The sequence below is a fragment of the Cetorhinus maximus genome, chromosome 9 (genome assembly GCF_964194155.1).
Source record: "Cetorhinus maximus chromosome 9, sCetMax3.hap1.1, whole genome shotgun sequence".
Lineage (NCBI taxonomy): Eukaryota > Metazoa > Chordata > Chondrichthyes > Lamniformes > Cetorhinidae > Cetorhinus > Cetorhinus maximus.
Genome location: NC_135887.1, coordinates 134,243,264 through 134,269,174, shown reverse-complemented (window position 1 = coordinate 134,269,174; position 25,911 = coordinate 134,243,264). Strand labels below are relative to the sequence as shown.

The following is a 25,911-nucleotide window of genomic DNA, read 5'->3' as shown; positions in this document are numbered from 1 at the left end:
TCAAAGTATGGACAGTCAGCATGAATATTTCCATTATATATTTTTTTACTTTAATTTTTCACTTTCCCTTTTCCAATCTTTTTTTCTTTTCTTTCACTCACGTGAATTTCTCCCTTCGTACCCATGTCCTAGGCCCACACATTCTGCAACTAGACACTGCCTCTATATTAAACAAAAACAGAATTACCTGGAAAAACTCAGCAGGTCTGGCAGCATCGGTGGAGAAGAAATCAGTTAACGTTTCGAGCCTTCACAGCCCTTCGGCAGAACTGAAGCATAGTTAGGAGAAAGGAGAAATATAAGCTGGTTTAAGGTGGGGCGGCGGGGGGGGAGAGAGAAGTTGAGGGTGTGGTGATTGTGGAGATAAGCAAGCAGTGATAGGAGCAGATAATCAAAAGATGTCACAGACAAAAGGATCAAAGAGGTGTTGAAGGTGGTGATATTTGTCTAAGAAAAGTGCTAATTAAGAATGGAAGACAGGACACTCAAAGTACAGCTCTAGTGGGGGTGGGGTGGAAAGACTAACAAGGTTTTAGTTTTAGATTTAAAAATAATGGAAATAGGTGGGGAAAAAAGAATCTATATAAATTATTGAAAAAAAAAAGGGGAGGGGGGAGAAACGGGGTGGGGATGGGGGGAGGGGGAGTTTAAGATCTAAAGTTGTTGAATTCAATATTCAGCCCGGAAGGCTGTAAAGTGCCTAGTCGGAAGATGAGGTGCTGTTCCTCCAGTTTGCGTTGGGCTTCACTGGAACAATGCAGCAAGCCAAGGACAGACATGTGGGCAAGAGAACAGGGTGGAGTGTTAAAATGGCAAGCGACAGGGAGGTTTGGGTCTTTCTTGTGGACAGACTGCAGGTGTTCTGCAAAACGGTCGCCCAGTTTGCGTTTGGTCTCTCCAATGTAGAGGAGACCGCATTGGGAGCAACGAATGCAGTAGACTAAGTTAGGGGAAATGCAAGTGAAATGCTGCTTCACTTGAAAGGAGTGTTTGGGCCCTTGGACGGTGAGGAGAGAGGAAGTGAAGGGGCAGGTGTTGCATCTTCTGCGTGGGCATGGGGAGGTGCCATAGGTGGGGGTTGAGGAGTAGGGGGTGATGGAGGAGTGGACCAGGGTGTCCAGGAGAGAACGATCCCTACGGAATGCCGTCAGGGGGGGTGAAGGGAAGATGTGTTTGGTGGTGGCATCATGCTGGAGTTGGCGGAAATGGCGGAGGATGATCCTTTGAATGCGGAGGCTGGTGGGGTGATAAGTGAGGACAAGGGGGACCCTATCATGTTTCTGGGAAGGAGGAGAAGGCGTGAGGGAGGATGCGCGGGATATGGGCCGGACACGGTTGAGGGCCCTGTCAACGACCGTGGATGGAAAACCTCGGTTAAGGAAGAAGGAGGACATGTCAGAGGAGCTGTTTTTGAAGGTAGCGTCATCAGAACAGATGCGACGGAGGCGAAGGAACTGAGAGAATGGGATGGAGTCTTTACAGGAAGCGGGGTGTGAGGAGCTGTAGTCGAGGTAGCTGTGGGAGTCGGTAGGCTTGTAATGGATATTGGTGGACAGTCTATCATCTATATTCCTTGTTCTAATGCTAGCTCATTCTTAGTCCCTATCCTAGGTCACCTCTCCCCTCCTTCTTTACCCTGTGGCTGGGGCTGATCTTCAATTCCTTCTGATAGGTAAAATAGAGAAGCAGGATGTTGCTTAAATGGTGAGAAACTTTTAAATGTTCTGTGAGATCTGGGGGTCCTCATACATGAAACACAAGAAAGCCATCATGAAGGCGCAGCAAGAAATTAGGAAGGCAAATGGAATGTTGGCCTTTATTACAAGACAACTGGAGTTCAAGACCAAGGAGGTCTTGTTACAATTGTATGGGGCTTTGGCGAGACCATACCTGGAGTACTGTGCACAGCTCTAGTCTCCTTATCAAAGGAAGGATATATTAAACTTGGAGGCAGTCACTAGATTGATTCCCGATGAGAGAGTTGTTCTATCATGGGAGGTTGAGTACACTGGGCCCACACTGTCTGGCGTTTAGAAGAATGAGAGATGATCTCACTGAAATTTATAAGCTTCTGAGGGGGCTTGGCTGGGCAGACGCTGAGAGGCTGTTTCTCCCGGCTGGAGAATCAAGAACTAGAGGGCACAGTCTCAGGACAAGAGGCTGATCAATTAAAAGTGAGATGAGGAGGAACTTCTTTGCTCAGATGGCTGTGAATCTTTGGAATTCTTTACCCCAGAGTTTAGAGACGCTGAGTATATTCAAAGCTGAGATAGACTGATTTTCGGACTCTAGGGAAATCATGGGTTATGAGGATCAGGCAGGAAAATGGAGTTGAGGTTAAAGATTAGCCCTTATCTTATTGAATGGTGGAGAAGGCTGAAGGGGCTGTATGGCCTACTCCAGCTTCTATTTCTTATGTTATGTACAACTGGTTATGTGCAAAATTCTGCCCTTTTCTCTTGACCAGCATTGCAGCTACGAACAAAACAACAAACTTGACCAAATGGATGATGCACAGAGCGTTCTCAGCAACTGGACAGAGGGCTTTTTCTCATGTTAAATGATGGATATCATTTGCCATTCAGTACTTGTTCCCTTGGGTAGTTCAATTTCTCCCAGTCAAAGAAGCTGGGAATAGTGCCAATGTTTGTCCACCAACAAAGGCAAAAAGACCTTAAAATAGTGACTGTGAAACACCAATAGTTGGCACGTATGCCCCTCTGTTTCTCCCCTCCCTCATCATGGCCCTGCAGTCATATTCCAACACACTGTCACTAGATGAGTCTAGCTCAAAACGGTTACTGATAGAAAGTCTTCTCCCATCTCAAAATCACAGCTGAAAGTCAAAGTTATGTGTGAGCTTCACTGTAAATTAATAATTGTCTTCAGACATATAAATATATCATACCTGTAGAATCTGTGGGTAGTCAAAGACTTGATGTTTGTGGCAGCGTTTCCTTGTGGAAGGCACACCCTCTGATAAATTGGTACATTTGTCTAGGATTAGCAAAGCGTCTCCATGTTCTGCTTCCATGGCCTCCAATTCAGAGCGGTATTCTGAATGGATAGCAGTTTGTGTAGACAAGATAAAATACATCCTGTAACTGAAAAGTGATATTATGAACATTGAAATAGGATTAGTATTATTTTTCACATTTAAAAATATTTTTAAAAATATCTTTGACATCCTGTAAATCTGCTAAATCGACTTTACACTTTCTGGATTTCTCAGTGAAACTGGTTGTCACTGAAAGGAAGCAAACACACAAGTGGCTTCAGCCTTTTGGGCTAAAGTACTGCCAGGCAGCAAGTCCAATACACCGCTAACAGCAGATTGTAAAAATTCTCCTTCCTCAGAATTTTTCTTTTGCATTAACATACTCCATGCTAGAATTTACCTGCATATCAGTAAAGTGGCAGAGCAGGAGGTCTAGTTCTGTTTTGCGCAACACCAGTCCATTATTGCATCCAAGATCTAGCCTGCATTGAGTCCAATGAATGTTTATCACCACTTCTTGTTACATTCCTGCATGTGCTCTCATTCAGTACTACAGCAACAATTTGCTTGACAAATTTGTTAAAATACAAACAGAAAATTAGTTATACTAAGCTGTCAGCTCAGTTTGAAACTCCTGGATTCTCGGTATTTTCAAACATATTGTAAATTCAAGTGCATTACAACTTAGTTTGCAATAAGTTTCTTATTTTGCAGAAAAATACTGCTCTTGAAAGAGTTTCTTGTAGCTGAACTTAATCAAATGCAATGAGAAGCATGAATAAAAGACTCAGTGCTTTATGACTGAGGGAGCCAGTTTCCAATAATCTGTGAGGTCCTTTCTAGTGATCATTATAAGCCAAACTACACCGATCTCAAATCAGCTCAGATCTACACCGCAAGCTGGTAGTAATTTCACTGCAACAGCAGTTTTATTCCTTTCAATTACATACTAAGTGAATTGCAACATTGGAATGTTTTCGGTATAGGTTTCCCACAATCAAGTTCATTTTGCTGGGGTGGGGGAAGGGGGCATACTTGGCTTTTCCCAAATGCAACAATGCAGGAGATTTTATAAAATCCTTAAAGTAGACTTCTAGCCTGCTGTGGAAATTGTTGTGGTCTTCTAAGGTGTGTTGCAATCATATATGTTGAGGATCTCAATGTGAACCTCAAGGGCTCTGCCTCTATCTATGCTAAGCAAGATATTGAGGCTGACAAGGGTTCTGGTCGAACACAATTACATGAAGTTTATTACTAGCAATTATATACAGCTCTATAAATGCCTTAATCTAGCCTGGGTCCTGACAGTTACACAGGCTGATTACTTGACTATATGCTTGACTCATAAGGTATACATTAAGTCTTACTGATAGAGTCACAGACATTAGTGAACATCTGCAGTAGAGATCACAGGCAATAATGAACATCTAACATGGAGGCTGTACCTTTTATCCTCCAGCCTTACATATGGTGATATCATAGTGATGTCACTATGCAGCTTCTTAAAGATACATGTCATTGTCTGCATTGGCATGCATACAATATCACAGCAAAAACGATCTACCTTAATCTTAATGCGGTACATTTGGAGTCTTTTAAGCACATTTATTCTGATTTCATCCTTACAAATTCTTATACAAACAGAAACTTAACAATTTACTTTGGCTGTAAGCAATTAGCAATATACAGCTCAATCTCCAGTAATGAAGTTGGTGACTCTTACCCAGGTAGTTTCTCAGGTAGATTAACATCTGCTGACAATGGACTAAAAACTGGAATGCTAACATCATAACCTTGTCGATAGGTCCATGTAGAGAAGCCTCCACCTGCAAGGAGGGCTCTTAAAAAAAAGAGAACTAAGTTACAAATATAATCTGAAATTTAGATCCCTAAAACATATTGGGTATAGAAATGTCTCAGGTAATAGAGAACAGATTCTAAACATGAGAGAGAAAAGGGAAGAGGGTCAGAAGTGGTAAAACCAGTCAGAGAGAAGGATTTTAGAGTACTTTTGAAGACAGAGCCATGACAAGGTACCAAGTAAAAGCAGTTTTAAAGAAAACAACTCAACTTTTGAAACATTTGTATTCCTGGTAAGCATCTTAGAAACAAAGGAAAATATGCAAAAAAAATCCTACTTGTTAGTAATCTACTGCCTTGTATTTTGTGATTTACACTACACTTTCCCATCATTCACCCTAGATTATGCATATTTATAGCAAATGGTATGGCTGTGCAGCAATCTGCTGACCAGGTGGTCAAATGCCTGGTTTAATTACTTATTCAGAATAAAGTAGATAGATAATATAACTTTATAGGATTATGCTCAATGTATTGCAGAAAAGGGCTAAAACCATCATGTTAATTTTAAGCCATGAGCACAGTTCAGTCCTCATACAAAGGGAAAAAACTGGTACGGTTCAGCAAACACATGGCTGTTGGAATTTATATTACTTTTGGCTTAAACATTCCGCTTGCAGCATAGTGTCTTCCACTTACGTAAGTTGTAACTGTTCAGAACAAACTTGCAAATTTTGATAAAGGAAACTTTTTACAATGCAAGAAGCAACAAAAATCATGGCTGGTGGAGTGCATACAACAACTTTTGTCTAAATTTCATACATCTTATCACATGGGTGAATATGGTTATAAAATCTTTGAACACTCGTCTCAATTGCAATTGTAAAGTGCAATTGGTTGGTGTTCTGCTAACCAACGTGGCAACAGTTCTTTAGTCCATGCAGGTTTGTGATTCTCTACTTTCTCACCGCAGTTTTTGTAAACAAGGTTGTCTCTCATTTTAGCAGTGTAAGAACGCAGTGGTTAGATGTTGTGGCAGCCCAGATCCAGCAGGCTGCACAGTGGGGTCTGTTTCTGGCTGCAGACCACCAGCTCAATGCAAAGAAGGTCCAGTCCACAAAATGGTTGGAACTTCCATTGGGCCTAGCAGGCAGGTGAAATGTAGTCAGCCATCTGGAATTGATCCTGGAAAAAAATATCCCTGTCATAGCTCTATACTTGCCTTTGAAATTTCTCCAGTTAAATAATGGGAAGGTGAAGCCATTGTCACAAACTTAATTCCCTAACCACTGACTTCATCCCTCTCCCTGGCAACTGGTCTGAGGCTGAATCATACCTATTGCAATCTCAGTGTCAAATTTTGATCCCGAGATGAGCTTTCAAATGCATGTCTACACCCATCACTAAGACTGCCTATTCGCACCTACATAATTTTGCCCGACTCTGCTCCTGCCTCTGGTCATCTGTTGCTGAAAGCATCATTTTTAACCTCCATACATGACTACTCTGACACCTCCCAACTTCTACCCCCCACAAACTTGGTCATCCAAAATTCTGCTGCCCGTCCTTGTTGTAATTTGCACCAAATTCCATTCACCCATCACCCCTGACTTACACTTGCTCCCAGTTAAGCAATGCCCTGATTTTAATATTCTCATCCTTGTTTTCAAATCCCTCAAAGGTCTCTCCCCTTCCATCTCTGTAAACTCCTCCAGCCCCACAATCCTCCAAGGACTCTCAAGGAGGTGCTCCTGTAATTCTGGCCTCTAGAGCATCCCTGATTGGAATTGCTCCACCACTGTTAATCATGCCTTCAGTTGTCCAGGCCCTAAATTCTGGAATTTCCACCCTATACCTCTCTGCCTCTCTACATTGTTTTCCTTCTTTAAGACACTCTTTAAAACTTACCTATTGACCTATTTGAAATTCTACTTATAGGTGGCTCGGTGTTATATTTTGTTTTATAATGCCCCTGCAAAGTACCTCAGGGCCTTTTTTTTTAAACCTAAAAGGTGCTACATAAATGTAATTTGTTGCTGTTGTTGAAATGGTGAATACGACAATAAAACAGAACACGAAAACACCCATCAGTATCCCAAGAGATACCATCACTTATTAGAATAAAAGCAAAATACTGTAGATGCTGGAGATCTGAAATAAAAACTTAAAAGCGCTGGAAAAACTCAGCCAGTGTGGCAGCGACTGTGGAAACAGAAAAAGAGTTAACTTTGAGTTCAATATGATTCTCTGATGAGCAGTCATATTGGACTCAAAACGTTAACACTTTCTCTCTCCACAGATGCTGCTAGACCAACTGAGTTTTTCCAGCACTTTTGTTTTTATATCCCTTATTATAACCTTAACTCAGTCCAATTTTTGTTAGAGAAACTTGTAAAATCAGAACACCTAAAGTACTCAAATCCTTTATTTTCAGGTGACCTTTTCAAAACAGTCATTGTATATAGAGTGAAAGGGATAAGCCAAAAATCCCAGGGTCGGCTGTATCTCCTGCAGTGTTTCTCTTTTTATCGCCTGAGATTGTCTCTCATTCTGAAGCCCTGTCATCAGGATGGGATTTCAGTTCATTTTCTGTTTGTTGGGTTTCTGAGTTCATTGCCATCCCAAGTCCTTTTCCACTAATGGAGGGGTGTCCCGATTCTGGATCTGCTACATTGGCAGCCTGGATAGGGCAAGGCGGCTGCTATAGGGACATAGCGCCTGGAGAGCCCAGCTAAATTGGGGATTTATATTTTACAGACCTCTATCTTGGATCCTCTCACCCATCGGTGTGCTGCAGCTGCTAATATTTGAAATGCTGGTGGTGGTGGTGGTGGCGGACAGAAACTGGATTTCATTCCGGATGTGCCGGTGGACTGGGGCATGTAGGGTTGCCAACGCTGGGTGGAGGTATTCCTGGAGCTTTGACCACATGATGTCCTGGCCACAAGCCCCAATTCTCCAGTTTCTCCTCAGGCATCCGTTTCCTTACTCTGCCCACAAGCCCTCATTCCCCAGTCTCCACCTCTAGGCTGAGCTCCCAGTCTCCATTTCCCCCAAGACCCCACCTCCCTCTCCCATCAAAACCCAACTTCTGAGTACCCACTGACTGCCAATCTCCAACAACCCCCAATTCCCGGCTTCACGTGCCACCTCCCATCCCCAATGATTTCTGAGCTCCCCGACACCCAATTGTTCCAGGCGCCAGTTTTTGTGTAGCTTGTTATTTGTCAGAGTCTGTAACTGGGCAGCTGCTCTCTCGCTCCCTACAGTGGTGAAAGTCATGTCACAAGGCTAGGGGCAGGAACTGTAGTGAGGCCCACAACAACAGGCAGTTGAATGCAAACTGAAGGTGAGAGAGAATGGGGAGTTCTTCACCCAGAATCCATTGAGGGACAGAAAACCCTCTATCCCTGCTACAGAGCCATGCAAATATCCAATCCCAGAGATAGAGCGGTTTCTTTGTCACTATTGATGCTGGGTAAAGAGATCTCCATTGTACAAAAGCCATTTTTCACCTATTGCCACACTTACTTGCATGTCCCATGTTTTAAGCTGAAAATGGACTTCACATAATTTACTATGAACAGCTTTCAATGCAAATGTATGGTTTCAACGCACAGCTTGAATTTATTATAACGCAAGTTATTTGGGGCTATCAAGAAGTATCTGTTTTTTGAGAGAATCCATTTGTGTAGGGTTTCACTGTGCTTATAGACTAAAACTGGCAAAAAACCTCCCTCTGGCTTAATATATAACATTTGCTTTAAAACTTGAAATAAACAATGAAGTAGTTTCATAATCATTTTTGTTGTCAAGCTCTAAATGAGCTAATATGCATAAGTAAGAACCTGCAACAGTATTGCATGAAGGGAAGATTTCCTTTGCGTGCTATGCACAGCAACACAGAAATACATCATACTCATTTTTGCCACATATTGGGGTTACCAAACCTCATCCCTAAATGCCAACAGACATTACGCACTAAGTGGTTTTCGAATAAAATTGCATGGTTTTATGAAGGAATTTGAGTATTTGTGCCTTCTACATGAATCTTCATACTTTCCTTATGTGGTTGAAATACAGGATACCTTATTAGGGAACCAACTGCTAACACTTGTCTCAATTATTAGCAAAGAAATCTAAATATAAAACTTTCCTGCACTTGTGTGGTTAAGTGAGTCAACCTGCACATAAAACACCACAGCCTTTAGATCAAGTTTTATTATCTTTCTTTCTATGCATAATGCTTAGAGCAGCTAACGCACACAGCTTCCTACTCCTGAAAATGTTCATGATGTGCTGGTATTGAAGCATATTCAACACTGAAGGAAAATTCTTCCAGCACAGATTGAGCAAAAGCATATATTATAATACCTTCACTGGTTTTTTTTCACATACAAATGCAAAAATGAATTTAAAGGGAGTGAGAGGGCCATTATATCACTGCTAACTCTGTTCCCCCCCTCCCCACCTTCTAACCAAGGCAGAAGATCAGATTTAAACTGGCACTTAAAAAATGCACATTATTAAGAGCAAGCCATTTCAATTCTTCCAACTGGAACTTTCTAAAAAAAAGTGTACATCTTTCTTTCAGAAAGCTACAACTGGACTACTTGAGATCTGCTCATTATGAATTTCAAAAGGGAAAAATCAACCTGTGAAAAATATTACAATATGAATATATGAGACAGCTTTCTGTCTCAGGAAACAGTGTTCTGCACCGTAGTGGTCAACTTTATTAAATATTGCCTAATGCGGCTCAGGAGCTCCACTCTGGTACGGCAGTCTCTGTCACATTTGTGGAGACAGTGGACTGAGAAGGTGCATGATTCACTGGCCACTGTTTTCTCTGGGCCCTCCCCTCAGCCAGCTGGTGTTTTCCATTTCTGCTTGTCTCTTCCAATGTTCTTCCAAATAGTCAGCTTCCAGAGGTCATGGCTGTCAGCGACTGCCTCCCAGTTGTCAGTGCCAATATCCACCATCTTCATATCTCACTTGCAGGTGTCCTTGCAGTGGTGGTACGAATGCCCAGGAGGTTGTGACCCAGTGACCAGTTCACCGTAAAGAGGTTTTTGGGTATAGGGCTGTCATCCTTCCAATGAACCAGTGCAGATGTCATTGGCTTAGCAATGAGTGTATGCTGATAGAATTAGCACAATTCAGGACCTCCAAGTTGGTGACCTTGTCCTGCCAAGAGATGACGAAGATAGGCCTGAAGCTATTTAGCTTTTTCTCCCGCCTAGCATATGTTGTGCAGGTCTCACTACTGTAGAGGAGTACACTGAGGACGCAGGCTTGGCAGTGTCACATTTTGGTGTTCTCAGTCGGGTTGCTGTTGTTTCACACTCTCTTCCTCAGCTTGGACATAACAGTTGCTACTTTTGCGATGCTGGTCTTGATATTAGCATCAACTAACAGATTGCTGGTGATTATGTGAAACTATCAAAAACCTCCAGTATCACATTGTCAGTGGCAGTATGGCAACATCCTGGACCATGTCATTTGTCTTCCTGATGCTGATGGTCAAACCAAACACTTCACAGGCATAAATGTGTGCTACTAAAGTACTCATACACAAACTATAATACTTCCAGCTGAATTCAAAGCAACACATTTACAGCAGTTAAGTTTTATTTGCAATTTTTCTTCCCTTTAAATGGGATTCATTTTGATCCCCTTCCATTCCCAATCATAAAGAGCATGCAATCCATTTGCTAATCTACTGCTGCAAGTTTTAAAATGAAACCATTAAGGGTCTAGTTACAAGAAGATGGTGTTCTATGGGAAGCTTAGGGGAAGAACTGGACATGGCATGCTCTGCACCAATGTACAAAGAGTTTACAGTAAAATGTTCATGGAACAAATGGCTCAGTTATCAATATATATTTGTTCCCTCACACTGTGCTCTATCACCTCTCAGTAATCATAGGTACTTCTGTTCCCACTTGTCTCTACCTTAAAAATGGAATTCAATTTCTCACTTTCCATGTTTAGAAGAAACATCTATCCTTCAAACTACATATCTATTGAGCCACATTTTTGTCAATTTGGGCATCCGTTTCATTTGTTTTTAAAACTTCCTATTTGAAAGTCCAGTGCTACAAGTAGAAGAAATTTTCAAATATGAAATAATCTAACCAATTAGAACAGGGGCAAATCATACGGCCTACTGGGACATCAAGTTCACACACTCAAGCCAAGGGCAGGACTGGGAGGGTTAGGGTCTTAAGGTTTATCCTGCCAATAACTTAAGTAGAGAATACAAGTAAAATATAGCATGTTTACAACCTATACTTGGACAATATGCTCAATTGGGGGATATACCTCCAGATGCTCCAAAACAAACAAAAAAATCATAGCATGAAATGCACGTTCAAAAGTATGTAGATTGCACCACTGACTGCTGGACTGATGGAGCTAAATATCCGTCCTTCATTGTGCAAGGCCTGTAGGTGGTATAATATTTGCACAAAGATATGGCTAAGTCTGAATCTCAGTCACCACTGGAAGTGAGCGAGATTCACATTACGTTTACAACATACTTGAAGTGAACATTTGAACAAAGCTTGAAATACTGTCAAAACACAAGACTCAAGGAATCCACTTAACAGCCAGGACATCCTTGCAAGCAGCTGGGATTCAGTGGTAAAATTTATAAACTGGCTATCTGAAAGTGCATTTTGTGGTATTAGATTAGCTAAAATGGATTCACCAGCCACCTTGCAAGTTGCATGAACAAGCTCATTGCAATAATTCTCTTATGGAGGATTTGATTTCAAAGAACTCTAGTGCCTGCCACAAGTTTCTTAGGTGGAATTGTAAAACACTGAGGCAGCCATTCGAAAGAAATGTATTCTTTTAGAATTCTAAAATCTGCTCACGCAAAAAGCAAGTGTTACAGCTGTATTTCTTCAGGTTTACTAAAGTCTCAGTGTAGTAAAGGATTAAAATGGCCACCTGCATCATCCTGAAATACCCTAAAATAGGCAAAAAATGAGCATTACAGTCCCCTTGGTCAGATCAAGCAACTTCTCTTCGTATCTGCCAGGTCTTGCATTCAGTGCTAATGACTGTATAGCAATAGTTTCAAAAAAGACTACAGTGTATATATAATGGCACAACGGGCTGCCCTTATAGCTTTCCACTAATCCTTGCCTAACCACTAACTATGAGTAATTCAAAAAACTTAATTTCACTTGCATCTGTTCCTCAAAGAGAGGGTCAAAAGTAACTTCAGAATAATCCAGTTATGCAATTCCCAATACAGGGTATGTTTGCAGAATTGAAACGTTACATAAAGCCAAAAAGTAATAACGGGAATCTATCCCACATGCCTTCTTAAGGATGTAAACTAATTTTATCAAGTAGTAGGTGCACAAGGTTATCAAAACAAGTTGTGTGAAGGAACTCTGTCCAAGCTTTCTGAATTGCTATGAATATTTATTTGGCCAGTAATGAGAGAATATGATTGTTTAGTCTTTTTAATTAAATTTCAGAACTGGCTTCAGCTAGTTTGTGTTTAGAGACTTTTGAAGCATTGTTTAACATCAGTTCTTAAAGCAGTACTTTGTGAGGTTGTTTAAAACTCAGTTATAAGTTTGGGGGGTAGCAAATTTGAACATTTTTAAGAAAAAGGCAAAGAGCAGCACATCCGGAAATTTCAGTCAGGACACAACCATAGAACTTCACAGTAACCAAGGCGGCCATTAAAACCATTATGCCTGTGCTAGTTCTCAGAGAGACAAATCCACTTAGTGTCATTCCTCTCCCTTTTTCACATACCCTTCAAATTTTTTCTTTTTCAAATATTAATCCACTTTCATTTTAAAATTTATGATAGGTTCTGTTTCGACCACCGCTTCTGGTAGGACATTGCAGGGTAAAATCAGGGTGGTAGCACAATACACTGGTGGCGAAGTGGCAGTCATTTTATACCTGCCCGATCTTCTTTGCATGACTTCTCTTGGGCATTATATAAAACAGGCTGTCAAATTACGATCGCCTGTTTTTTGCTACCAAAGATGATCAATTTCATCCCGTGTCCAAGGCTTGACATTCCCCTGCAAAAAAAATTCTAACCTGTCTTTGTTCCTTCAGTGATCATAAATTTATGCTCTCGTTACTGACTCAAATCTGTTTTTCCTCAATTACCTCATAAAAAACATTCAATTTTAATCAAATTGCTATCTACGGTTTGTTATTTCCACAAAGGCCTTTATTAAATTTGTCAAGCATGACTTGCCTTTCAGAAATATACACCAGCTGCCTTTAAGCAATGCTTCTCGAGGTGAGTATTCATTCTATCTGTATTGTGGCCTCAAAGTTTATTACAGGTCGAGTATCCTTATCTGAAACTCCTGGGGCCAATTGTGTTTCAGGTAATTTCGGTTTTCGGATACCGCCTATAGGCCTAAGCCTACGCATTATAATGGTCGAAGCCTAGGCTAGCTATAGTCTAAAGTAAATAAAATGACTAGAAAAGGAAGATGTATCGCTGAATAAAATTACAGGTTATCTGCAATAAGTTCACACCCATGGCACCATCTCCGATTCTGCTTGTAGCAGAGGGTTCACAAAGTAAACCTGTTGGGCCCCGTATCTCAGGAAGGATGTGCTGGCCGTGGAGAGGGTCCAGAGGAGGTTCACGAGAATGATCCCAGGAATGAAAGGCTTAACATATGAGGAACGTTTGAGGACTCTGGGTCTACACTCGATGGAGTTTAGAAGGATGAGGGGGGATCTGATTGAAACTTACAGAATACTGAAAGGCCTGGATAGAGTGGACATGGGGAAGATGTTTCCATTAGTAGGAGAGACTGGGACCTGAGGGCACAGCCTCAGAGTAAAGGGAAGACCTTTTAGAACAGAGATGAGAAGAAACTTCTTTAGCCAGAGAGTGGTGAATCTATGGAATTCATTGCCACAGAAGGCTGTGGAGGCCAGGTCATTGAGTGTATTTAAGACGGAGATAGATAGGTTCTTGATTGGTAAGGGGATCAAAGGTTACGGGGAGAAGGCGGGAGAATGGAGTTGAGAAACTATCAGCCATGATTGAATGGCGGAGCAGACTCGATGGGCCGAATGGCCTAATTTCTGCTCCTATGTCTTATGGTCTAAACAGTGCAGACAAAAATCGCAAGGTAAACAGTGTAGACAAACAACTAGACTTTCTGCGCTAAAGGTCGGGTGCAGTCAGCGAGGTTCGCGTCAGCTCGGGTCATATCGGCTCAGGTCAGAGACTTCCCGCGCTATAGGTTGGGTGCAGTTGGAGAGGGTCGTGTTGGCTCTGGTCACGTCGGCTTGGGTCACAGACTTCCTGTGCTAAAGGTTGAGGAGGTTCATAAGAAGTCTGGTTTTTGGATATGTTCAGTTTTCGGATTTACAGTTAAAGGACACACAGCCTGTATTGACATTAAAGTGAATGGTCTATTGCTTCTCAATTTATTCCTTTCTCCCCCTGTTGAAGAGAGATACCACATTGGCAACCCTCCAGTTCTCTGGCATACTTAACATGCAAGCACGTTTAAATGATTATAGTCAGAGCCTCTACTTCTTGCGCATGAACACCATTGAAATCCGACAGCACTACAGGACATGTAGGGCCCAGTACCTTTTTCACTTTTGCATTCCAGCATGTTTCCAGTACTGCTTCCTCATCCACAGTGATCCTATTGAAATGCTGCACCACCTTCTAATTTTCATTACCATACCCTTCTGTGAACATCAGGGTAAAGCGCTCAGTATCTCCACCATTCCTTCATCCTTAATCAGCCTAAAATGTCACCCATGCTTCTCAAATGACTCATTTACTATTTTCCTCCATTAGTCTTTCTTCACATTGGATCAGCTATGGAAAGGTTAGTTTACTCCACAGCAGCCCACCAGTGGAGGAAGAGGTAGCAAGAGCAAAAAAATAGTGCTAGGCGAGCAAACCCTTGATGTTGGTATGCCCTAAGTGGCTGTATATAATAAAATGATATTCCGGCTTGTTAACCAACTGGAATAAAATTCTTCCTCAATCAAGACTACGCAGGGAAATAATCGAAGTAAAATAATGCGGATGCTGGAGATCCAAATAACAACAAAATGCTGGAAAAACTCAGCAGGTCTGGCAGCATTTATGGAGAGAAAAACAGAGTTAACACTTTAAGTCCAATAAAACTCTTTTGCGGAAATCATTATGCAGGACCATGCCTCATTTACACAGGCAGTGCAATCTGTGTTTCAACCGCAGCTGCCCCTCCCCCACCCCCTCCATCAGAACTGCATAGTTTGTTAAATGTTAATGGTCAAAGCTAGAAGGAGGAAACCTTATAACTATTATGTCCTATTGCAACAGACATTCTCTTGCTTCATCTACTGGCACAATTTGTTATAGGGATGAAGCACTTAACGAGCAAAACCAAGCAGACTACGTAAGAAAACATTCAGTCCTTCCACCACCGAGCAGCAGCAGTGTGTCCCATCTACAAGATGCACTGCAGGAACTCACCAAGGCTCCTTAGGCAGCACCTTCCAAACCCACGACCAGCGAGAAGGACAAGGGCAGCAGATACTTGGGAACACCACCACCTGGAAGATCCCCTCCAAGCCACTCACTATCCTGACTTGGAAATATATCGCCATTCCTTCATGGTCACTGGAACTCCCTCCCTAACACCACTGTGGGTGTACCTACACCACATGGACTGCAGCAGTTCAAGAAGGCAGCTCACCACCACTTTCTCAAGGGCAATTAGGGATGGGCAATAAATGCTGGCCTAGTCAGCAACACCCACATCCCGTAAATGAATAAAAGAAATTAAGCCAATAATAGTTCCGAACTGCGCCAACATGTGTTTCCATGAATCATCATCAAGTGAAAATGATTTTCACTTCTAGTCATTTAGAAGTGAAAACATTTTGAGTAAATAATAATAGCCTTACTGTGGCTCAGTATTATATTTTGTTTGATAAAATTTGATAAGCACCTTAAGGTGTTTGACTATGCCAAAGGCACCATATAAATGCAAGTCAGTGGTATTGATCAAGGTTTAAAAAACTGCTCTCAGATGCTCCAGTTTAAAAAACACGCCATGCTAAAAATGCTCATGTTACCGTTCTGAACAAAGACACGCAAAATAGAAACATTAATTCTAAGCTCGTTACAAACGTTGCAAATATTTATTTTGCAACCTTCTAAAAGACCTGAATTAGTCATGCCTGTGTTACTGTCAGTGTTACAAAGATACCCACTACCCTTTCCTGCTGTTGGTGAACGCTCCACAAACACATCAGATCTAAGCAGTTCTGAAATGTACAAAATCCACTATCATAAAAAAAATATAATTAGATAAAACTGTACAGAGATTTCATATTGAAAAATGAGACAACACAAAATCAGTTCATGGCGTTAGACAATGGTTCCTTGGCTCTCTTATACAAGAGAATATTCAAAACGGGCAGAGAAAAGGAACCAAGTGAACATGTTTCTCAGAGAATCTACATGCGTGCAAGAGGCCAAATGGCCTATATCTGTACTGTAAAATTGACTGATTCCTTGGCTTGGTGTTGGATATATTATTGTGCTGTAAGTGGGAGAAATTAAATTCTGGGGATCGAGTAAAGCTTTCTAGAAAGGTTAAGATATAAGTTAGAAATAGGATACCCAGATTGTTGGAAAGTTAGACTTTTTTCCTTCATTTGTACACAGTATTATTTGGTATTTATATTGTACAAATATAGCTCACTGTTCTTATTTTTTTATGATCACTTAACCACAATGTGTGCCAAAATGTGAATTTAATTGATTCCAAACTGTCTTTTCAAAAAAAAACGGTTGAATTATGCATTCATTTCCCACACTTGAAAATGTGGAAATCTGAATTTGATCTGCGTTGCATGCATAATTCCATTTGCACCAAGCCATATGAATTAAAATGACACGTTAACAGTTTGTGCTTCAGTGAAGTTTTTCATGTCAAATGTTTCACATTGTAAATATTGAAAATTAATAAATTAGTTCTGTCAATTCTCAAAAAATAACCAGCAATGGGAAATGGTAGAATATAAATTGTGGGAAAGGTTAATATATCAATACTATATTTTTAAGGACCACGGATAATAAGCAATTATGGGGTTAAATGATACTGGATTTTTATTCCAAGGAAAAGCAACTTAAAAAAAAAGCTTCTTTAAAACCTGGATATAAATATCAACTTATCTGCCTTGATCCCATGGATTAAAAAAAAACCCTGCTTCACATATAACAGCATTCTTCTGTTTGCGACAAAAATAGGAATAGCAGCAATTGTAGCCAGACAGCAGAATTTCTCTCCCTGTCCCCTCGTCTCCTGAGGGCACTGAAAACTGACAACTTCACTACCCCCCTAGTTGCAGTTTTTCCATGTTTATGTCTAATTGTGTAGTAATCTCGTGACTTCATGATGTGCCGACGTGCTGACTTTAATAAATAAAATGGAAAACTGTGATTGGTTGCAAGATTTTTTTTAAACAATCACAAAGCTCCTGAAGCGTTTTAAAACCAATTTGTTTTCCTTTTTTAAGAGAATGAAACTACTCTATTACTCAACAGACAAGAAACTGAATTAAATTGCAAGTGCCATCACTTGATCTTTCACCCATTTAATAGGTATTGTGGTTATTACACACTGAAGTTATTCCTTTTATGTTACCCTGCATGACCATCTGAAGATGCACACATATTTATGGAAGAAAATGACTAACAGATGCAGTTGCATAGAAAATGTCTTACAGGCCTGTTTTTGGCATATCAGTGAAAAATGCCCCAACTTTCACGTAGAACTAAAATACTGAAAACACTACATATTCAAGAGCAACCATCATAATGCTACTAAACACACTGATGGTTTTTAATCCTGCTAAAGGGATAATCATAAATTGAAAATCTTCTCAACTCCAGAAAAAGGTCATGCTGACACTGAAAAACGTGTATGGAAACACATGGGTCCATATTTTACTACAGTCAAAACCTGACAAGATTACGAACTTATGACTTTGAAAAATAAAAAAGAACACACGTCAAATACTTAGGAACACCTACCACTGTAGTAGGCTGACACAATCAGAAGGTCAATTATTCCACAAGCAAAATTAGCAAGAGCACAATCGTATAATTAACTCCTCTTGATCTTGTCACCTTCAATTACATGATGACTGAATACATATGTGACAGGAAGAGATCTGCAGAGCTTATGGCCAAAATAGTACGTTTGCCCAGGACTGCCAGACCTCAAAATTTATCATCTTACATTTCAATGTAGGGCAGTGATGAAGTGGTGAAAGATGAAAGGGAAATGCCATGGCTGCACACCGAACAGGATCTGGCACCCCCACAAAAAAACAAAGCATCCAATTATTATAAAAGCACAAACCAAAAAATGAAAAATGATTATTTTGAACATCTGGTCAAGCAGAATTACAGTTAAGATGCACTTCCAATGCTTATACCTTCATGAGTCAGACGCATTAAGACGACAACAGGATAAGAATGTCTACGCTTGAGGTTTCTTAACCAATATAAAATGAAAAATCACTTCTAGCTTGATGTCAATTTTCGATTCATCAAGGTTTAGTTCAGGAATGGAACAAGTACCTCTCAACAACTGGTGAGTTCATCATTTAACCCCAAGTCAAGTCAAATATAGAACAAATGCCCTACAGCTTTTTCGGTATTGTTTTAATATCATAGATGACATATTCAATCATTTTGTGACAATATGTAAACTTTCACCATTTTAGGCAATACCATTTGTACCTTTAAAACAGATGAGGGTTGGGGGGAAGGAATTATCTCCACTACCACAAAATATAAAGAATGACCCAGATGTGCCTGTGCATCTAATGGCATGTGCTGTTAGCCTGCCCTTGCATGTTTACATTTTTACACTTTATGCACAGCAAGTTACTGAAAGTGCAAGCTGATAAGACCATAAGACATAGGGGCAGAAGTAGGCCATTCGGCGCATCGAGTCTGCTCCACCATTCAATGAGATCACGGCTGATCTGATAATCTTCAACTCCATTTTCCTGCCTTTTCCCCATAACCCTCGATTCCCTTACTGATTAAAAATATGTCTATCTCAGCCTTGAATATACTTAATGACCCAGCCTCTACGGTAAAGAATTCCACAGGTTCACTACCGTCTGAGAGTAGAAATTCCTCCTCATCTCTGTCTTAAATGGGCGATCCCTTGCTCTGAGATTATGCCCTCTGGTCCTAGACTCTCCCACAAGGGGAGACAACCTCTCAGCATCTATCCTGTCAAGCCCCCTAAGAATTTTATATGTTTCAATAAGGTCGTCTCTCATTCTTCTAAACTCCAATGAGTACAGGTCCAACCTACTCAACCTCTCCTCATAAGAAAATCCCTCCATACCTGGGATCAACCTAGTGAACCTTCTCTGGACAGCCTCCAAATCTTTCTTTAGATAAGGCGGCCAAAACTGTTCACAGTATTCTAGGTGTGGTCTAACTAGTGCCTTGTATAGTTTTAGCAAGACTTCACTATTTTTATACTCCATCCCCTTTGAAATAAAGGCCAACTTTCCATTTGCCTTCCCTATTACCTGCTGAGCTTGTATGCTAACTTTTTGTGATTCATGCATGAGAACCCCCAAATCCCTCTATGCTTCAGCTTTCTGCAGTCTTTCTCCATTTAAATATTCAGCTCCTCTATTCTTGCTGCCAAAGTGCATAACCTCACATTTTCCCACATTATATCGCATCTTCCAAGTTTTTGTCCATTCACTTAACCTGTCTATATCCCTCTGTAGACTCTTTGTGCCATCCTCACTGCTTGCCTTCTCATCTATTTTTGTCATCTGTAAACTTGGCGATAGTACATTCACTTCCCTCATCCAAGACATCAATATATATTGTAAATAATTGTGGCCCGAGCACCAATCCCTGTGGCACTCCACTAGTTACAGGTTGGCGTCGTGAACATGCCTCCCTTATCCCAACTCTCTGCCTTCTATCAGTTAGCCACTCCTCTATCCATGCCAATATGCTACCCCCAACACCATGGGCTCTTACCTTATTAAGTATCCTCAAGTGTCGTACCTTATCAACTTGGAAATCCAAATATATTACATCTACTGGTTCCCCTTTATCTATCCTGCCTGTTACCCCCTCAAAGAATGCTAATAAATTTGTCAGGCATAATTCCCCTTTCATGAAGCCATGCTGGCTCTGCTTGATTATATTATGCATTTCTAAATGCTCCGCAATTACATCCTTTATAATAGATTCTAACATTTTCCCAATGATGGATGTCAAGCTAACTGGCCTATAGTTACCTGTTCTTTGTCTCCCTCCCATTTTGAAAAAGGTTTTTACATTGGCAGTTTCCAATTCTCTGGGACTTTTCCAGAATCTAAGGATTCTTGGATTGCAACCCGTGCATCCACTATTTGTGCAGCTGCTTCCTTTAATATCCTAGGATGCAACCCATCAGGTCCATTAGTCCCATTAGTTTCCCTGGAACTTTTTCTCTAGTGATAGTTATTGTATTTATTTCCTCCCCCACTTTTTCCACTTGATTATTTAGTACTTTTAGAATGCTATTAGTGTCTTCTTCCATGAAGATTGGTGCAGTGTTTATTCAACTCCTCTGCGATTTCCTGGTTCCCCATTATTATTTCTCCAGACTCATTCTCTAAGGGGCTCACTTTGGCCTCTCTGTTCCTTTTTAAATATTTAAAGAAGCTCTTAATATCTGTTTTTATATTACTTGCTAGTTTACCCTCAAAGTTTATTTTCCTCTTTATTATTTTTTTGGTCATCTTCTGTTGGTTTTTAAAACTTTCCCAATCCTCTGGCTTACCTTTGCCACGTTGTGTGTTTTTTCTTTCAATTTGATACTATTCTTAACTTCCTTGATTAACCATGGTTGGTTTATCCCCTTCCTAGGATCCTTCTTCCTCACTGGGATATACCTTTGTTGCAAGTCAAACTATTTTCTTAACCATCTGCCATTGTTCATCAACCATCTTTTCTGCTGAGCTACTTTCCCAGTCCACTCCAGCCAAGTCTACCCTCATTCCTTTGTAATTACTCTTATTTACGTTTAGCAAAATTGTTTCCAACCCAAGTTTCTCATTCTCAAATTGAATGCCAAATTCTACCATGTTATGGTTACTGTTTCCTAGGGGATGTTTTACTCAGGCCATTTATTAAACCTGCCTTATTACACATTACCAGAGCCAAAATAGCCTGATCCCTGGTTGGATCCACAACATATTGTTCTAGGAAACTGTCCTGAATACACTCTATGAATTCTTGCTTGTGGCTGCCTCTGCCAATTTGATTTTCCAAATCCACATGAAGATTAAAGTCACCCATGATTAACATACTGCCTTTTGATATTGTTGCAGTTATTGAAACTGGGCAACCAGGCATCCAGGACCTGAGTGAACAGGGTGAGCAGACTGAAAGATTGTGAAATAATAGGCGCAAGAACTGAGAAAGAAGTGTAAATCAGAGTTATACAGTTCAATCTCAAATCAGGCACAGAAAGAGAAATAGAGGCGGGAAGAAAGTTTGCATTAAGAGAGAGGGACAAAGGAAAGTTATTTTAATTTTTGTTATATACATCTCCAATAATATGTACCTGAAAGAATGAGACTCCACACTTATAATAGATCATTTTCAGTGCCAGAAAGGTTGATTACTGATAACTAACACTTCTTCCATCATTAAAAGGAAACTTAGAATTGAAATCATAAGACTTTCCGTGGAGAGTTTAATTGTATCTACTGTATAAATACAACAACCTCACTCCATTAATGCAGAAATCAGAAAGAGTTTCGTTTCTTCAAAGATGTCAAATGTTTATATTTTATTTTTCAAGGTCTAGTTGCCAGGAAGCTGGAGCTCAGATTCTGCCAGCTGTCAAACATATATTTCTTCACTGAATATTAAATAGCAGAATTCTGAAAAAACATTAAATATAAACTTACCATTAGTCTCTCATATTATTATTTGCAAAAGAGTCAAGATATTTTGCAAGTTTAGGATTGATTTTTAAAAAAAATTATGGTAAGCCTAAAATGTAACGTTACAAACATCAGATAAGCACTTTGCTTGATTTTTGCTTAACAAATAAACAACGGTTCAATTGGTGAATGTAGCCTACTGTTGGCTTTGGACTTAGTCTTTCAGCTTGGACTAGTAGAACTCCTCAGCTGGTTAAATAAGTGGGATGGAAGGGCTATTCATTAGGGCTTAGAATCCATTAGGGCTATTCATAACACCATTAGCTTTCATTCTTTAAAACACAGTTATTGACTATTTGCAGCAAGTGGACATATCACAACGCTCAACCATCTGGAATAACTTCCATTTGCAAGTCCAGAGTTTTCCATAGTGCTTCAATATTACAGTCCAGTCTTCATTTATGAGCCTAGATAGTGATTATCAGCAGTCTGTTACACTACGGAAAGCATCACCACAGTCAAGCTGATATCTGTTCTCACCCAGTGCATATACATATGGTCTTCTGAGCATGGGTCACTGAAGACAAGTCAAAAGTAGTGACCCTCTGATTTTCCATCCACACCCCAACCAAATGACATGGAGGCCAATTGCTCAGCTGGTTGATCAGCAAAAGTAGCCTAGACTAGAATTGAAACTGCAATTTTCTGAGCTATAATTTGTAGGTGCCTTTATCTGCTAGGGCAGTGGTTTACAACCTTCTTGCTTCCGAGGCCCCTCATACCCAAACCCCCACCCCCGACAAATGCAACCAATCTCCTGTAACACAAGTATTTTTCTGTATAACAATTAATTATACAATTACTAAAAATTAACATTGATTATCCATCCATTTTCACACCGTTTCTTCGGGCGAGGGTCGCGGTGGCATTAAGCTGAGCAGGGCCTACCAGGCTTCCCTTTCCTCAGCCACAGATTCCAGCTCCTCCTGGGGGATTCCCAGGCGTTCCCAGGCCAGCTGAGAGATGTAATTCCTCCAGCATGTCCTGGGTGGGCCAAGGTTTCCACCCAGTGGGCTGTGCCCAGCGCAGCTCCAGCAGGGAGCCTACCAGGGGGCATCCTAACCAGATGCCTTATCAGGTGTTCGCCGGCAAGCGCCTTAACATTGATTAACATTATACATTTAATGCTTGGTAATTTCCTGCTTTTCAATGATTTATTGGACATTGGATTCTATGACACTATGAGTACTTGCGCACAAATTACACAGAGGATGAAATATATCCCCACTTCCAGTAAAAGTATAAAACCAAAATTAAAGTCGTTGTCTTCATATTTCCTTAATTTTGCAGGGTTAATGGCAGCTTTGTGATTTTTTAACTCACACCTCCTTCTCCTCGATGTTCTTCAGCCTTTATGGTTGAACTTAATTCTGCAAAATTGCTCTGTGGATTTTGAGGTTTTGAAACTGATGGTCGAATTCAAAAATTTATCCATATCTGGCACTGATCGCACATTTACAATTTTTCCTGTTCTTTGCTATTTATTTTGCCCCCACTAGAATAGCTCGATTACACCTTACATAAAGAAGGTATTACATAACCTAGATCATGGTCATTTCTATGTTTTCAACATGCAATAAAGGCACACTAACTAGGGATGGGCATAAACACCAGCCTTGCCCATATCCCAAGAATCAAAACATATCGTAAAAATATCCCGGCCCTCACCCAAATAGTGTATATCGTATGATACCTCAATCTCAAATGGGCAAACAGATCATCAGATACCGCACATGGATGAACAAAGCATCAGATAACCCAATCCCTTCTGAAGAAATGTTGCCCACACATCCTGTCGTTATTGGCTGACCTGCTGCTTTTCAGTATGTGTACTGTTGCTTACCTAGAAGTCACAGCAGCACTGCCTACTGGTGAGTTGCTAGGACTATCCCAATGTAGCATTGTCTTCAGGTGCATTCTCCACCTCTGCAGGCTTTTTCACCTTTTTCAAACATCGCACAACTACTGATAAGTTTCAATTGCTGTCTATTTTCCAGTGGCCTCATTACATGGTAATAATGGGGCTGTGCAGATTTGAGAAGGGGTGCCACAATATTTTGTTAAGAGTATGCTGACATATTGACAGACTCCTTGAAGTTTTCTCGCAGACCCCCAGGTGGCTGGCCCTATCCAAAGCAGTGCAGAAGCAAATTCATTTTATTTATTGACTATTTCCTACTTGGCACGACAAAAAACTTAGCCAATCACAATGCATTTTCCAGAATGATGAATGCCCCTGTTGGCACCTATACCATTAAAGTTTTTCCACTTAAAAAGTAAGTCGTGAGCCTACTCTGCCATTCAACAAGATCATGGCTGATCTGATTGTGGTCTCATTTCCACTCTCCTGTCTGCTCCCCATAACCCTCAGCTCCCTTGTCTATAAAAAAATTTATTTAATTCACCCTTGAACAAATTCAATGGCCCAGCCTCCACTGCTTTCCAGGGAAGGGAACTGAACAGAATAATGACCCTGAGAGAAAAAAATTTCTCCCCACCTTATTTTTAAGTTGTGTACCCTAGATCTAGTCTCCCTTACAAGAGGATCAAGTCTCCTTTAGGATCTTACATGTTTCAATAAGATCACCTCTTATTCTTCTAAAACTCCCAATGGTTATAGGCCCAACCTGTTCCAACCATCCTGTCTGCACCAGCTCTCTGGGCGAGCAATTCACTTAGTGCCCTTCTCTTGCCTTCTGCCCAAAACCCTGCACATTCTTCATTTTCGGATAACAGTCTAATTCCCTTTTGAATATTTAACTGAACCGGCTTCCACCACACTCACAGGCAGTGTATTCCAGGCCTTAACCATTCGCTGTGTGAAAAAGTTTTTCCCCCCATGTTGCTTTTGCTTCTTTTACCAATTACTTTAAATCTGTGCCCTCTCATTCTTGATCCTTTCACGAGTGAGAACAGTTTCTCTCTATCGACTCTGTCTAGATCCCTCATGATTTTGAATACCTTTGTCAAGTCCCTTCTTGGCCTTCTTTGCTCCAACGAAAACAGTCCTAAGTTTTCCAATCTACCTTCATAACTGAAGTCATTCATCCCTGGAACCATTCTCATGAATCTTTTCTGCACTCTCTCCAATGCCTTCACATCCTTCCTAAAGTGCGGTGCCCAGAACTGAACACAATACCCTAGCTAAGGCCAAAATAGTGTCTTATACAAATTCAACATAACCTCCTTGCTCTTGTACTTTGTGACTCTATTAATAACACCTAGGATACTAAGTGCTTTATTAACCACTCTCTCAACCTGCCCTGCCTCCTTCAATGATTTATGCACATATACATCCAGGTACCTCTGCTCCTGCACATCCTTCAGAGTTGTATCCTTTATTTTATCTTGTCTCTCCATATTCCTCTTACAAAAATGAATCACTTCACATTTCTCTACATTGAACTTCATTTGCCACCTGCTGGCCCATTCCACCAACTTGTCTATTTTCTTTTGAAGTTATACACTATCCCCCTCACAGTTCACATTGTTTCCAAGTTTCATATCATCTGCAAAGTTTGAAATTGTGTCCTGTATCCCAAGGTCTAGGTCATTAATATATATCAGGAAAAGCAAGGGTCCCAACACTGATCCCTAGGGAACTTGATTACAAACCTTCCTCTAACCTGCAAAACATCAGGTTTAACCATTACTGTGTCATGTCACCCAGCCAATTTTGTATTCATATTGCTACTGTCCCTTTTATTCCCATGAGCTATAACTTTGCTCACAAGTCTGTTGTGTGGCACTGTATCAAGCACCTTTTGGAAGTCCATGTACACCACATCAACAGCGTTACGCTCATCAACCCACTGTTACCTCTTCTCAAAGCTCCAGCAAGTTAGTTAAATGCAATTTTCCCCTAAGAAATCCATGCTGGCTTTCTTTAATCCACCTGAATTTGTCCATGTGTCTATTAATTTTGTCCCAGACTACTGTTTCTAGAAATTTCCCAATACCAAAGTTTAACTGATTGGCCTGGAGTTTCTGGGCTTATCTTTATGCTTTTCTTTGACCATGGGTATAATGTTTGAAATTCTCCAATCCTCTGGCACCACCTTCAAGTCTAAGGAAGGCTGAATTATGACTAGTGC

The 25,911-nt window shown here is 40.6% G+C and overlaps 1 protein-coding gene across 3 annotated transcripts in view; it reads right to left on the bottom strand.

The window, feature by feature from the left end:
• The window catches only part of ext2 (exostosin glycosyltransferase 2), a 178,212-nt gene that overhangs the window by 113,284 nt on the left and 39,017 nt on the right, over positions 1-25,911 (bottom strand). For all 3 annotated transcript variants that reach the window (XM_078549552.1, XM_078549554.1, XM_078549553.1), the window contains 2 exons: positions 4,722-4,838; positions 2,909-3,104 (listed from right to left, as the gene is read on the bottom strand). In XM_078549552.1, coding sequence (XP_078405678.1) covers positions 2,909-3,104; positions 4,722-4,838 — 313 coding nt within the window. The remainder of the gene's footprint in view (positions 1-2,908; positions 3,105-4,721; positions 4,839-25,911) is intronic.